This window comes from Uloborus diversus, chromosome 8 (assembly GCF_026930045.1).
Source record: "Uloborus diversus isolate 005 chromosome 8, Udiv.v.3.1, whole genome shotgun sequence".
In the NCBI taxonomy this organism is placed as follows: Eukaryota; Metazoa; Arthropoda; class Arachnida; order Araneae; family Uloboridae; genus Uloborus; species Uloborus diversus.
In genome coordinates this window covers 71640697-71656079 of record NC_072738.1, presented here as the reverse complement: position 1 = coordinate 71656079, position 15383 = coordinate 71640697, and the positions used below count along the sequence as shown (strand labels likewise).

Sequence of the window (15383 nt, the reverse complement as noted above, 5' to 3'; positions counted from 1 at the left end):
TTTCTTAAATATTTTTTATAGCCTAAATCTTGTAAATATAACAGTGTATTTTTTTTTTTGGGGGGGGGGAGAAGGATGGAAGATTCGTAGGTTGTGAAGTTCAAATTTCAAATTTTGTCTTATTCAAAATTAAATTATCAATAGCAAGAAAAAGTTGCAGAAATGACTCCACACTTATAACATGTTATTTAAATTTCGTAATTTATTTCATTTCCTCATTTTTAAAGTTCCTCAAGAGTGCAAAAAACAAATTTAATTTATTTCTCGCAATTGAATTCAGAATACTGTGCAAAATTTGTCTTCAGACTTTTTTTATCTGACAAAACGTTCTACTTTTTTGAGAGCTTAATTTTGTTTACCCATGATATTTGACTGATACATAGACAAAAAAAAAATATTTATTATTATATTTTTCATATATTTTTTATTTGTATTATCTACTTAAACGAAGTTCTTTTATACAAATCATTTCCTATTGTTAAAATCTATAGCTTAATAAAAAATTTCCGATATTAATTTTACTTATTATTTTTACTTTCTGCCTGTGGCATGAAAGTTCTCTATTATATATATATATATATATATATATATATATATATATATATATATATATATATATATATATATATATATATATATATATATATATATATATATTTTTTTTTTTTTTTTTTTTTTTTTTTCGGCTATAAAACTCGAAAGCATCGGGTTTCCGCACATTTTTGAAAATTCTAAAAGGGTTTTGCAGTTAAAATCAATTTCACAATTTCAATCTCCTGAACGTTATTATATTTTAAAAATTCATAGCATGATCTCATAGTCTTAAACATCACCTTAATGCGACACCATTTTTGTGCGTACGATGTTCTGCTAATAAAAATAAGATTTTCTTGTTATGTAAATGTGTTGCACGTGGTAATAGGCAACGCTAAAACACTTTCGACTGCAAAATCTACATATCAATAAAAAAAAATACCATTGTAATTCTAGAATTGCGTACACCTGCAGTAAATAATTCATTGCATCCAATTAAGAATCGCATTGGAAGGGGAATCTAATAATATGCAAAGTCAACATTCAAAGTCAACCTTTCCATTCTCCACTCGTTCGTATAACATTAAAGTTTAAAACCGGGTTTACTTATTCAGCTTGAGAGATTCGATTTTTGAGTGCCATAGTTAATGACAGTAACAATCCTTTTCTCTTTGAATTTGGCGTACTTCTTTCTTACATTCTTTTTAAATCTGTGTGGCATCTCCAAGAAAATTGCATATTTTCTCGAGTTAATCGAAAAACTTGGTCGGCGGCTTGCGGTCCATGCGTTGCTGGCAGAATATCGCTACTTTAAAGTATACGCAAAAGGGGGCTCATGTAAACGCGGGGAACATGTGAACATGGGTTGTTTTACTAAGATCTCTTGAAGCAAAAAAAATCTTTAAAAAATTCTCTATTAAGGACAGTACCAGTTGTACCTCTTGGACAAACATTTTGAGCAATAAACCATTTTTGTTTCTCTGATGGCAACTTCTTTGTTTTCGCAGGCGTGGAAAAATTTTAACACTGTCTTCTTCACTTAATAACATTTTTAAAACTAACTGTTAATCTAAATCTAACCATTACGAATATTATGTATGAACGTTCAAGTAAATTTATGACAATGTTGAATATTTTAATTAAATTAAAAATTCTTTATTTTTGCGAATTAGCTCTAAAGTAGACGGTGGAACACTTGTGAACACAACATCTAGGAGCACAAGGGAACAGTTCCCATAGCCGCTCTTATAATTATTATTATTAATGTAGGATATTGTAAGTGTTAAAAAATCTGTAAATATTTATAATTATTATTTTCCTACAATCAGTTTGTAAATTTATCGTCAATTGTTATTAATATTAATAAACATAAATAAATAGGCCTTTAACATTTTTATTTTTAAAATTTTTTTGTTACTAAATATTTGATCCATAATTTAGTGTAATACAATATTTATTGGAAATAAAAAGATACAAAATATTTTCATTTAATTAAAAGCTAAAGTTCAAAATCATTTTAAAATACATTATTAAAAACAATGTATGAAGCTTAAAAGCAAAATATATATGGAGTAACTCTTACATAAAAACAATTATTCGTATTATGTATCATATAAGGTTTTGTCTGTGCTATTTAGTGATCATAACGGGTACGAGACTTCAGGATTTGACAGTGCGCAGTTATATATTCGGGAAAAATATTTTCGTAGTGAAACAATAACTGTACAACTGAAACTGACGCAATATAGGTTGCAAACCTTTCAACGCATTTGCTATTTAGGTATAGGTTTCATATTGAAGAATTGTTCTTTAAAATATGATGCTTCCCTTGCATTTTTTACCCTTGTTCATATGTGCCCCAGGCCTGTTCCAAACTGCAGACATGTGAACAACTGCAGACGTTTCTTTTTTTAAAAATACCATAAAATAAAGAAAAACGTTTTTAAAAAAATTCCAGAAAATCCATGACATAAAGAAAAGTGTATTCAATCATGGAGACATTTTTTTGTTGAGAAATTGATAATATTTTTTGAAAAACAAAGAAGTGAAGAAAATTGTTCACATGTGCTCCCTTTTCCCCTACATGCTATGTTTAGATGCACTGTAGAAAATTGAAATTAAAAATATAAATATTTTTTAACTAGTACAGCTGCTTCAATGTTTTTCTGTTATAGATAAAATGTTAGTCTGTTACGCAAATAATTTTACTTTTCTTTATATTTACTGTATGGCACTAAACTACTTTCATGGGACAACTACTTCTAAACCCCTTTTGAATTAAATATATTGTCTTCATAAAAATATATCAAATATGTTAAAAGTGATAGGCATTAATATAAAAGGATATCGAAACAAAAGTAATTTGTCTTATTGATAATTTTTGCTTTTAAATGATGACTTTTAAAGTTTTTTTTTTTTTTTTTTTTCAAAAAATAACTACCTTGATCTCATTTTTGCCATTATATGTAATGTATAACCCTGTTTGAATAATTATTTAAAGATTTTTTAAGGAAAGTATTTGACCCTATGTGATTATGTTACCTCTGTGATTTTTACTCTGTTATAATGGGATTGCCTAGAAGTATTCAGGTTCAAACTCTAAAATCTTCCAACTGCAACCCTCCCACCCCTCCACCGCTGCTGGACTTCTCCGCGTACTACTAGAAATTCAAATTTCGTACTTCTTTATGCTAATGAATAAAATTTCTAGCTATTACCTAGTTAACTCTGAGAGTTAAAAAAAATATTCTAAGCTTGGTTTGTTTTTGATTTTTCCCTCTTGCGAAGAAAGGTGCACAGGAGCTAAAATATTTTAATTTATTTAAAATATGTTTATTGCACCTTTGCTTAGTGTTGAATATTAGTAAAATCCTCAAACAAATAATATTTTTTTCATACTCACGAGATATTATGAACTATTTTCTTACAAATATAAAAATTTGAATTAAACAAATTATGCTACTTCTCTGCAAAAAAATCTTGATTTACCGAAAGTATGTCTACTGAATTCTTTTCTTAATGATTTCAAACTACATACTTTAATGATCATGCAAAGGTACACTACCGGTTAGGTGTCATAAACACATTCGATTATCGACCAATGTATAAGGTTCATTCAAATGAAACCCGGTCAGTGCATCTAACTTCACATTAGCCGTTAGAGGGAGTCACGTAACTGCGTGTATGAAGGAACCATTTATTGGTAGAGCGACTGACGCATGTGCAACGTTTGATGTTGCACAGGTACGGTGTGTTTCACACCAAAGATAATGTGGTCACACAAGTTATCGTCCACTGCGGAACATTTCCTTGTTTTTGACCACAAGGGCTTGTCGAGATCCTGGAACGGAGAATCACTATCATGGCCAAGTGTAACCTAGCCACTTTACAGATTCTTAGGCGGGTCATTAAGTCGAAACTGCCGTCTATATCGTCCAAAGGTGCCCACACACGGCCAATGCAGTAAAGACGACATTGCAGCAGTTTCGGTGGGAAACGCTGAAACATCCACGGTACAGCCCAGACCTTTCACCGCGAGACTTTCATGGGTCAGATGTTTCAGAGGTCAAATGCTTTTGGATCTTTGAAACACGTTAGTCGTGGACATCGATTCACAACGGACGACGAAGTGTGTGACTGGGTTCAGGTTAGCAGCGTACTAGTTTCTTTAAAGATGGAATCAAGAGAGTAATGTCGCAAAGGGATAAATGTGCCAACAGTTTTGGCAACTAGTTTTGAGTTAATAAGATCGTCACCGTTATTTTACCCTAGTGACCGGTTTTCATTTGAATGCCCCTTATGTTTGCTACAAAACAAAGTGTTTAACTAACGTGATAAAACTTTAAAACAAGTGTTTTTTAATTTGAAAGAGTAAATAAATAAATGGTGAGATAATCGTGTGAACAAAGGTAAGATAATCAGTTCCGCAAATCACCTTAAAATGAAGCAAAACTCATAGATCCCCACAACCCCTTCCCACCTCAAAAATAAAATGTAAAGAAAACAAATGCCCGCAGTAGCTACACACCCGACAACTGACTATGAACTCCTTGATAAGCCGGGATTAACCATAAAGCCGGTTTACTACAAGCAGTTTCAAACAACAATACGACCACATTTCTATACCTCAGAGCCAGACTGACGTACGTCCAAAAATTGCGATTTTTCGTTTATTAGTACATTGCATGTAGAAGCATATTCCGCGTCAAGCCATGTAAACTTAATTCTTTTAAAAAATTCTTTTAATTTTTTTACCAGGGTTAAAAGAGAGCGCGTCTCATCTTTCACATGCGACAGAAAAAAATTTACCTCTCTACTGTAAAATTTCCATAAAGTGACCTTCGTCCTTTTGGCTCTGAGGTGCAGAAATGGATTATTTCAGGTAGAAATTTACCTCTATTCCTTAAGAAGTTGGCTTGTGAGAGACATTGGTCAACTGCAGATTAGAATGTAAACGAGTGTTGTCGGAATTCAATACTTTAAACTGGCCTATCAAGTTTCTTTTGTAAACGCGTCAGATATGTCCGTCAAAATATGTCTCTGCCTGGCAAAAACGCAATTTGACAAATGCAAGCCCAAAAGCATGACTTCCTTTTCCATTGCTTAAAGCTATTTTACCTAGTGTAATTCTTAACATTATTGTTTTAGTCAAAGTTGTTCATCGTTCTGAAAAGTGCACATACATTATTCGTTAAATCATCGCGCCCCAATAGATGGCGCTGACGCTTACGGGCCTTGCAAATTTATGAATTTTCTGTGCTAAACCGATGCAACTATGATCTGCTATGCCTCCATCAATTAATGTTAAGGTTTAAAAGTTTGTTTACTTTTGATTGGACGTCGCCCATTTTGACCGCAAGAGGCGCTGAACGAAACCCTGCATCCAGCAATCAATGGCAACGTACTGGAAAACAGGAGTTCCCTGTAGCGCTCTTTTTGTTCCCATGAGTTTCAGCGACCATCATGGACTATAAGCGTAAGCGAAATTTAGTAGGGCCATGGTTAAATTCAAGAAAAATATATTATTAACTAGAAGATTCTTCACAAAATATTTTACTTCAAGAAACAGCACTTGTAAGTCATGTAAACGTACCCTTATTTGATGAAAATTGTGTTTAAAGGAACGTAAAGAATTTTAAAAAGAAAAAATCGAGAACCATAAAATCAATATGCAAAAACGTTAAGCACAAGAGAATTTTACCGACGAAAATTCACGTACCGATAACGTAGCAAAAAACTTATATCATAAATTATTATTGAACTAGCTGCTAATATCTTTTACACTTCAATTTTCAATAATAAATAGTTTTCGGAGTAAAAGCATAATATTAGGATCTGAAATACGAGAATTAAACTTCTGGAAGTGGTTTATTAACGCGTGAATGGAGTTTCACGCCATCATTTAGTCACGGTAAAATTTCGTTATTAAGTCACAGTTATGGTCAATGAAGCTGAGCTTCTTTCTCGTGACGGGCAGAACAGAATTAATATCCAAAGCGAAGACGAGAGTTGGCGACTGAAATTGAGAGAACACGCTCTAAGTTCATTATCTGGATTAATTAAACAGGAAGCAGTCGCCTAATATTTAATTTGTGAAGCTTTCTTGATGTGTTTCCTCATGCGCGAGACCTGATTCAGATCTTTTCGCTGTCTTGAAGTTCTTTTTTGGAAATAATTCACTTTTTTTACACTTATTTTAGTGTCGACAATGCATAATCGCTCTTTTCATAAAAATGTAAATGATGAATTTTTATAATGAAAATTACTGCTCAGTTTAGTTGACTAAGCGTAAAAATTATTTAATTATACAAAAAAAGAGTTCCTAATAAACCATCAAAAGTAAATGACACTCATATCCTTTTTTAGTTATAAAATCATATCAGTCAGAAAAAAAAAAGTTACAGAAAGTGTTATAAATGCAAATTTGGAATTATAAGTAATTCCTCAAAAAATACTAACGAATCCCCCCCCCCCCACCCAAAAAAAACAACTATATCGTAAATTTGTAAAAAAATAAATTTTTTCGCAAAATTTGTTCCTTAAAATATTTTGTAAATACGTATTTCATAAGTGTCATTTATTTATTTATTTATTTGCGAAACTTTTTTTGTAAATACGTTCTTTTGTAATTACGAAGATTTTTTTCGTAAATACGTAAATTATTTCATACAAAGGAATTTCTTCGTAAATACGTAAATTATTTCTTAAATAAGTTTTTTTTTTTTTGCAAATACGTAAATTATTTCGTAAATACGAAACATTTTTCGTAAATACGTTTTTGTTTTCGTAAATACGTAAATTATTTCGTAAATAAGAAAAGTATTTAATTTTCTTGAATTTGTCGTAAATATATTCTTTTTCCACATTTAAAAATGGATCACAAAATAAACAAATGTATATCGTCATATAGTTATTTCTGCTTCTGACTTTTTAATTTGTCTTCAAATATTTGGTGCAAGTTATTTAACGACAGTCGAACTTGCTAAATAAATCTTTGGTTAAAATAATATCTCACTTAATTTATCAAATGTTGGATATACGAAACATTTGTTTTTGTGTGTCATGTATGTGGAGTATCATGCCTTGACGCAACCTAGGTTATAGGGTAATTTTTAGCTTTGATTTATTTTCCCTAAGAAGAAAATAATAAAATGTCTTACAAAGCAACTTGGTCACTTCACAAAAAATGTGCTGTAGCAGAAAAGGGTGGTTTATTGGATTTCCTGAGAATATCCATATTTATTGTCACTTTAGTTTGCATTTGCGTTCTAGGCATTTGTTTAAAGTTTTTGGTTGAAATTGAACAAATTAAACTGATTTCTGTGTTTAATGTAAGCTGGAGCAAAACTAATGTTGTATGTACAATTTCTCTCTATTTGATGTCTTCTGGAAATTTTACTGCATTTCGTGAGTTATTAATTATGGTTTTTAATAAACAGCTTCAGCATATTTAATATGAAACTAAATTTAAAGCAATACCGCATTGTAGCAAGTTCACAATCTACTTTAATCTACACCATGTGAAAGAATCGAAATTTTGACCAATATTAAACGACAGTCGATATAGCTACATATTTGTATATACTATCAGACCACGCTTCTCCAGGCAAGCGGTCAATTAAAACGGATCCAGTTAAGACGATTCTATCGGATGGAATCTCGCAGGAAAAAACGAAAAATAGCGAAAGGATTTTGATTTCTTTAATTCGTTAAAACAATGTGACTCTGTTTGGAATTCTTGCTTTATCTTCTTTCAAAAACGAAATATTCTTCACAATTCTACAAATTGACATCGTAAACGTTGGACTTATGAGTTCTTGGTTCAATGGCAACGGGTGAAGATCGTCCATGTTGACAGATGATGACTGGGACACGTTAAATATGTCGCTGCCATAAAGCCCTGCACGTGAATTAATACCTCTGGGGGTCCGTAAGTTTAGTTCTTAATTTCGAAATGTTGATAGGTAGTGCTGTCTGAGCTGATTCGGAACTAAACTGTGTTCGTTAAAACGGAAGTCATCCCTCACTGCCTTAAATTGACTAGCAATTGCTACTCGGGCTCAGAGATCAGAATGGTATTAGTAACAACTACAGGTCTGTAACAGGTAAGTGACATTTCTACACGCCAATTAGTGCTCCGATTTCCGTTTATGAATCGGTTCTTTACATCTCTTCGGTGGTCAAACAGTATTGACAAGAAGAAAAATTTAAAAATTAATTTCAAACAGAAAAACAAAATGACCTTACATCAACCCTTACTCCTAGTATGGGCAGAAACTGTCCCGGTGGCCAGTCGTTCGGTACGTAACGATAGAACTCAACATCATCTTTGTACCATTTCACAGAGTAGAGATTGTCTTCGTCTAGTTCGTAGCTGCATATCAGCTCAACTGTTTCGCCTTGAGTGGTTGGACTTGGAACATCCATCATCAGCATTCGGATAGCACCAAGAGAGACAGTGGCTGGAAAGAGAAGAAATTTAGGATTAAAGGTGTAATATAGATGCACACCATTCAGTAGTAAATATTTCTTAATGCTTTCTAGTGTGGAAAAGGAAATAAAGTTTAGAAAAGCAAACAACTAATTGAGCTTGATTAGTACTTGAGTCCTCCTTTTGTGGCGTATTTCTCTCCAAGTGTTTCTTGAACAACGTAGCAACGTGAGCGTTTTTCTCTCGAAGTGTGGAAATTTACTTGGTAGTACTTCTGCTTTACTCTATCACAGGGGATACCAAACTGGGCAACGCGGCACCTCGGGGTGGCGTAGAAACATGCAAGGTTAGCGTAAAATGTCCGTGGTAACAATAAATATATTTACTATTAGTACCCGCATGGCGATGTCCGTGCTAAGAATCTAAAGAAAGTCCGTTAAATAAAAAAAAGATCCCCCCCCCCTTCTGATGTGAAATGAACATTTTCCTTGAACTAAAATGCGTACACACATTTTTAAAAAAACCTATTAAAGTCTCTTTGGAATTTAAAACTACTCGCCAAAACACCCATAACGGTTGACAGTAGATTTAAAACTCAAAAATATCCTTCCACTGTATTAGTTCATCGCTTAATGCGCCAAGCAACCACGCAACTAAAACCCTGCCCTGTAGCGAGTGAAGAGGTTTTTTTCTGCAATTTAAAATGTTTCGCCAAATAAACCGACCCGGGCGAAGTTCCTCACTGTGCTTCGAATATGGCATTCCACTTTTTAAAAATTTCAAAGAAAGAACATTATGAAGAAGAATCGAAAAAAGGCAAACGGATTAAAGTAAACGGAAAAAAGTGCATGAACAAAAGAAGGCAAGTAACTTAAAGACATTAGTAACAAAACCTCGTTGAATACAATGATGTGATAATGTGATAATTGCTTACTTTTTGGTTGTACGTAGTTTTAATGCAAACATAAATCTCATATAAAATTTCGACTGTTGAACAATCAGTAATTGTGCATGCGAGAAACAGGTGGCGGCAAATACAATCCTGCCTATGTGAGCCTCTGACGTAAAGAAAAGAAAGGTTAAACAGATATTTATTGGCACGGATTTGAACTCGTGTCACTCTGATTATCAGCACGACACTCCAACCAACCGAGCAACTGCGACTTCGATTTAGAATGGTATTCATTGAAGCAATGTGTAATTTTAAAAAAGCAAAAAAGCTGTTTTCCCCAAAAAAAGGAGAGAAAAAAAAAAAAAAAACATGCGTCTATGTTTTGTCATCAGCCAGCATGATACGCTCTAAAATTATTCGTAAAACATGGAATTTAATTGAGGAATGAGGAAGATCTCGCGTAGCAATTGAAACAAACATTGTAGAGAAATAATAAATTAGATTGAAAAGAAGTGATTTTATTTTTGAAAATTGATACAATTTTGCATAGCAGACTGCTTTAACCGTTACGGCTTGAATGCTAGCGCATGTCCTTCTTTTAATCGAACAGTTAAAATTCAAAACCAAAACCAGCTGAACAGTGTCCGTTTTTTAAATGTTCGACTGTAGACAAAATGCTTTTTATTCCTCCGAAATTAGAAGAGTAAAAAACGATTTCTTACTTATGAAGTTGATAATAATTTTAATGTTTTACATCGTGTTCGAATAAATAGTTAAAAGTGTACTGTGCGAAACTCGTAATTTCAATTTGGCGCAGTATTTTTTCATTTATACAAAAGGTGTAATACTGCGATAAGAAAAAATCTACATTTCAGCATACAATGAAAAAGTTTTTCTGCACTAAAATGATTCCCTTGAGGTCCAAATTTCAAATAAAAAAAGTGAAGGAAAGAAAGAACACCTTCGATTAATAGTCAGTTTATTTTAATAATAACTGTATCCTGCATAAAGCAGTCGAAACGACAAGTCGTATTTATTTTATTGCCTTACGTGTGTTATATGTTATGAGTACATGTAATGCGTAATATTAATCTAAATTAGCTATAATGTCGAACAGCCCGGGCGGGCCCAAAGTTCAGCTAGTTTATAGTCGAACGCTCTACTGAAAAAAATTTATCAATTTAACTGAATAACTAAGTCCAGTGCTTTTATACTTTAAGCTTTATTTTAAAAAAAATTGGAAAATTGAATAAGAATTTTGCTTTAAAAAAAGTCTGCATAAGAACTACAGGCTGCATCAAGGTTTTGCAACAGCGAGGGGCGTGTCCAAAAGATTTTTAGACCGTAAGCCTATTTTTCGTCATTAGCCGGCCTGATAAGCTTTAAAATGAGGCAGGAATTCCTTCAAGAGATAAGAAAGATCTCGCAGACTGACAGAAAAATAATCCACAAAAATAATATATAAGATAAGATATTGAAGAGAGATGTTTTTATTTTTGAAAATTTTTACAATTTCTTATCGCAGGCTGCTTGAACCGTTACGGCTTAGATGGCAGCACGTGTTCATTATTTAACTGAAAGATTGAAATACAAAATCAGTTGAATGAAGTTCGTTTTTTAAGCGTAGCTTTTCGAATAGAGGAAAAATGTGATTGGCTATTTGTTTTTTGCCGAAAGAAAAAAAAAAGATTTTTTACCCATCAAGATGTTAGTAATTTTAATGTTTTACTTTGTATTCTAACAAATATTCATAGTTTAACAAAATGAAAAGCGTAATTTCAAATTGGGGGTAGTAATTTTTTTATTTGTAAAAGGGTCAAATACTCTCATTAGAAGAATCTACATTTCAGTGTATAATTTTTTTTTTCTGAACAAAAAATTATTCCATTGTAGTTTGAAATCTTGAACCTGAACTTATGTTTTTGCTTTTATTATACTTTAGTTTTCTGGAGCCTAACTAAAAAATAAAATTAAAAAAAAAAAAACCTTATAGTTAAGAATTAATATAGCTACAGGTTGCATCAAGTTTTCGCAACTGCAAGGAGCGTTTCCATCTCATTTATTTTATTACCGCTCTTATGTTATTTAATGTGTTTAAATGTTCAAGTAATGCGTGAATAGTTGTCTAATTTTTTGATGCAGATTATCCGCGCCAGACGCTCCAACACTCGCTCTTCTGGTAACTATTCGAACGCTCTGCCGATCGAGCTATTCAGCTCTGTCGGTCACAGCGCAATTTAAACTTATAAATTTGAACGAAAACCTCAGTCCGGTGCTTTAAAAAAGTTTTTTTTTTTTTTTTTTGGAAGAAAAAAAAAATTAGACCGTGGGCGTATTTTTCGTCATTAGCCTGCACGATAAGCTTAAAAATGGGGGGTAAATCAAAGACATTGAAGAAGATCTCGAGTAGCGGCAAAAAACTGGCTACAGAAATACTATACAACGATAAAGAATAAACACAATTTTATAATACGACAAATCAAATTATTTACTTCGATAAGTAACTATCTTCAACTATAAAAACAAAAACAAAGGTTGAAGAAATAAAGAAAACAAAACCTAGTAGAAAAATCCTACAAAATCAAATTATGTACTTGAATATCGAAAACAAATAAAATAAAACGCATGCAAAAATCACTTTGCTAGCCTTTGCTTTGCATGACTGTCAGCTAGCGCCCTCTAGATGAGTTAACTTACCCCACCATCTATTAGAAATTCATAGAACTAAACAATTAATTAAACATTTAATTTGCAATTATTTCGGTCAATCTATTTAAAAAAATCGCCTATAACCTTCCTCAATAAAAGCACCATTTAACACAAAAATAATTTTTCAATTCGAACCAGAAGTATACAGGGTGTCCTGAAAAAGAACGACTGTTTTCAAAAATTTATAACAGGAAAACGGTTAGTGATAAAAAAAAAAAAAAAAAAAATGTAGAAAATTCATGTGGTGGGCCGCAAATTTTTCCGCCAGAGTTCCAAATTTTAGTTCAAAAAGCTTTCAATTGGTGGCGCTGCAGATCGTAAACCTGTAAGTGAAAAAAAAAAAAAAAGAATTGAAATGTGAAAAGAATTGTGACTTGTGATTGCAGCCGACGGTTGACATTTTGAATAATTGTTACGTAATTTTGTTCATTTAAAGCATTTTTCGAAAAATTATGATGTAGTGTTTAAACATTCTTTGATTTTCGGGCTTACTAACTGAAGCGCCATCTATTGGAAAAGTAGTGAATTAAAATTCGCCACTTTGAAGGGAAAAAATTTATGGCCCGCCAAATGAATTTTCTGCTAGAATTTTATTTTTATTATTAACCGTTTTCCTATTATACATTTTTCAAAACAGTCAGTCTTTTTCATGACACCTTGTGGATAATAGAAATAGACCAAAGTGACACGAAGAAATTCTTGCTCTTCAAAAGATGCAAGAATCTGAAAAGTTGGGAATCCATAATCTTTTTTTTCTTATCTATATATAGCAGAGGTGGCAGACATTTTTATTCTGTCACAAAATATTCCTTGGTATATTTTTATGTTGAAATCAAGTAGTCACACATTTTTCTTTGTTTATTTTTCATAGCACAGCGACAACAACACAAAGGATAATAAACTGAGTAATATGATTTCTTGGTGGATTAACGAGTACATAGACTAAAATACTTAAACCTACTTCGTCTAAAATTAAGGCTGAGTCGCGGCGAAGCGTGGACGGTTTTAGCTAGTATCATAATAACAATTATATACACTTTAAGAAATTAAAAAAAAAAAAAAAATCATACGAATCAATAATTTTCTTAATCACTTAACTCCGAATTTTCGGTACACAAGTTATGTAACTATTATTTCATGGGTTCATAACTGAAAGTTTAAAAAAATAAAAAAAAAAAATCTTTGAGTAAAACAGTCTTAAGCTACAAATTAAAAAAAAAAAATACTGTTTTAAAATTACTTTTATGATTATAAAAAAGCTTTTTTTTATATGGCCAACAAAAAAAGTTGATTCTTAATGATATCTGATGTTCTAGAAAACACATATGTTTTTGTGTTAAGTAGCCGTTGCGCAAAACAAAAAAAAAAAAAAATAATAATAATAATAATAATCAAATTGAGATATTTAAATGTTACGAGGTCAAAGATTTGCTCAAATAACTTTGCTTGATAATCATACCCGCGCTGGATGACCATGAATTTGAAAGCAACTTTTCAAACCGTAATTAAGGCAATTTTATAATATTTTGACACAGAATACGGGTGTAATTGCAATGGGAAGAGTGAATTTCATTTTGTTATCACTATAATATGCAATTTAATTAAATTTATGTTTAATGTCGGATTTAAGTTTTGCGTTATAAGTGAAATGCATATTTGAACAAAATTATTTTTCCTGTTAACTGTTACAGAATTTTCATTGTATTATTTTATTTTTTATTACTTTTTGTCCACGCAGTAGGATTTTTGGTTTGCATTAAATTCAAACTTTTTACGAAAATATCGTCCTTTCGACCTAACTTAGTCCTTATTCCAATAGGGAATTGTACAACTACCCCGAATACGCTTTGATCTTAGGTTAAAGCATGTGTCTATACTCGCCTTTTGGTACAGCTAGTGTTGTAACAAAAATCCTAATCATATGTTATTGTACTGCAAAACAAAAGTTCTTTTTTTTTTCCTTTCAGAACAGAAGTAATGTAAAAAAAAAAAAAAAAATGCAATTTTTTCTCTTTCACATAATTTATTAATTTTTTCAATGATAATTATAAACTCATACATGTTTTATGATGTGACTCAACACATGGTTTTCGAATATTAAAATTAAGAAATGGAAATTATGAGCCTTAATTTCGAAGCAATCATGATTTTATTGCAATACAAATATGCAATATCATCTAAATGCCTAGTTCAATTGTCCTGTGATCGCATTTCATGAACAACTTAATTTTGAATTTCACTAAATGGGAAACAAATGAAAAATTAATAAAAAATCATATTAATAAATTTATATGCAATACAAAATATAATTTTGATGGTTGCATTTGTTGCTTTAAAAAATATTTATTCTTTCACATCGAAGCATTTTTTCATTGCAAACTTTTAAACGTATTCCTACGCCGTGGACATAAATGGAGATAAATGCCGAGCTTGATTTTCGTCTCAAGTTCGCCTGGAGAAAATCCGAAGTGACAGGAAGGAAAAACTGGCCATTTTTATTCTTCAAAATTGTGTGCCCCATGTGCTGGTCTGCTTCGACTAACCCCAAAATCTCAACAGCATAGGAAATTTCTTCAACGCCCATATTTTTCCGGATCAGCAAGGGCATAAATTCCCAGACGATTCGGAAAGACTTCACATTTTTATTTGTTGATAGTTTGGTCAGAAATGGTCAAAACTGGAACGGCTCGATATTTATTTTTGCTTATTTTTTGCAGGTTTTTCCACGCCGTTTTCATTCATTTTTTTTTCTCAAGTTGAGAAGCATTGAATGTGCAAAAATCTTGTTTTGCGTATCGCTAATATTTGAAATTCTGTGTTATTGACATACATTTTATTTTTTCTACTTCTCGATGTCGTTAGTTTGAAAAATAATACTTCCACTGTAATCTTTATTAAATGAATTTTTTAAATGTTGCATTGATTCTGGTCTGAAAGTAATCACAGGTAGACCACACTTTAGAGCAGGAATCAGTAACTGGAAGGAACAAGTCCAATCATTGGTTTAGGAAATGTTGATTCAATTTTCAAATACTTTAACGTTCAAATATATCACGTGACTTGGGATAATTGCTTCAAAAATTGATGATTTCAATCCTTCCACCTGTTATTCCTTTTCAATGCACGCAACAATAAATAACACTAAAGTGCTATTTCATCTTCGAAAATTCTAACGAAGCCCCTCGTTATATCGCGCCTCGATATTTCGCTCATTCGGATATATCGCTCTTTTCTGTCCCCCGAAATGAAATATTGAAGTGAAAAAGCCTTGCTTTTAGCGTGAAACTATTCATGAAAACATATGGTATTACTCAAAAA

General features: G+C 31.9%; 1 protein-coding gene across 1 annotated transcript in view; it reads right to left on the bottom strand.

Annotated features, from left to right (window-relative positions):
- Nucleotides 1-15383, bottom strand: part of LOC129228422 (uncharacterized) — a 154696-nt gene that overhangs the window by 36670 nt on the left and 102643 nt on the right. Inside the window, exon 2 of the mRNA XM_054863102.1 lies at nucleotides 8281-8495. Within this exon, the coding sequence (XP_054719077.1) occupies nucleotides 8281-8495 (215 nt within the window). The remainder of the gene's footprint in view (nucleotides 1-8280; nucleotides 8496-15383) is intronic.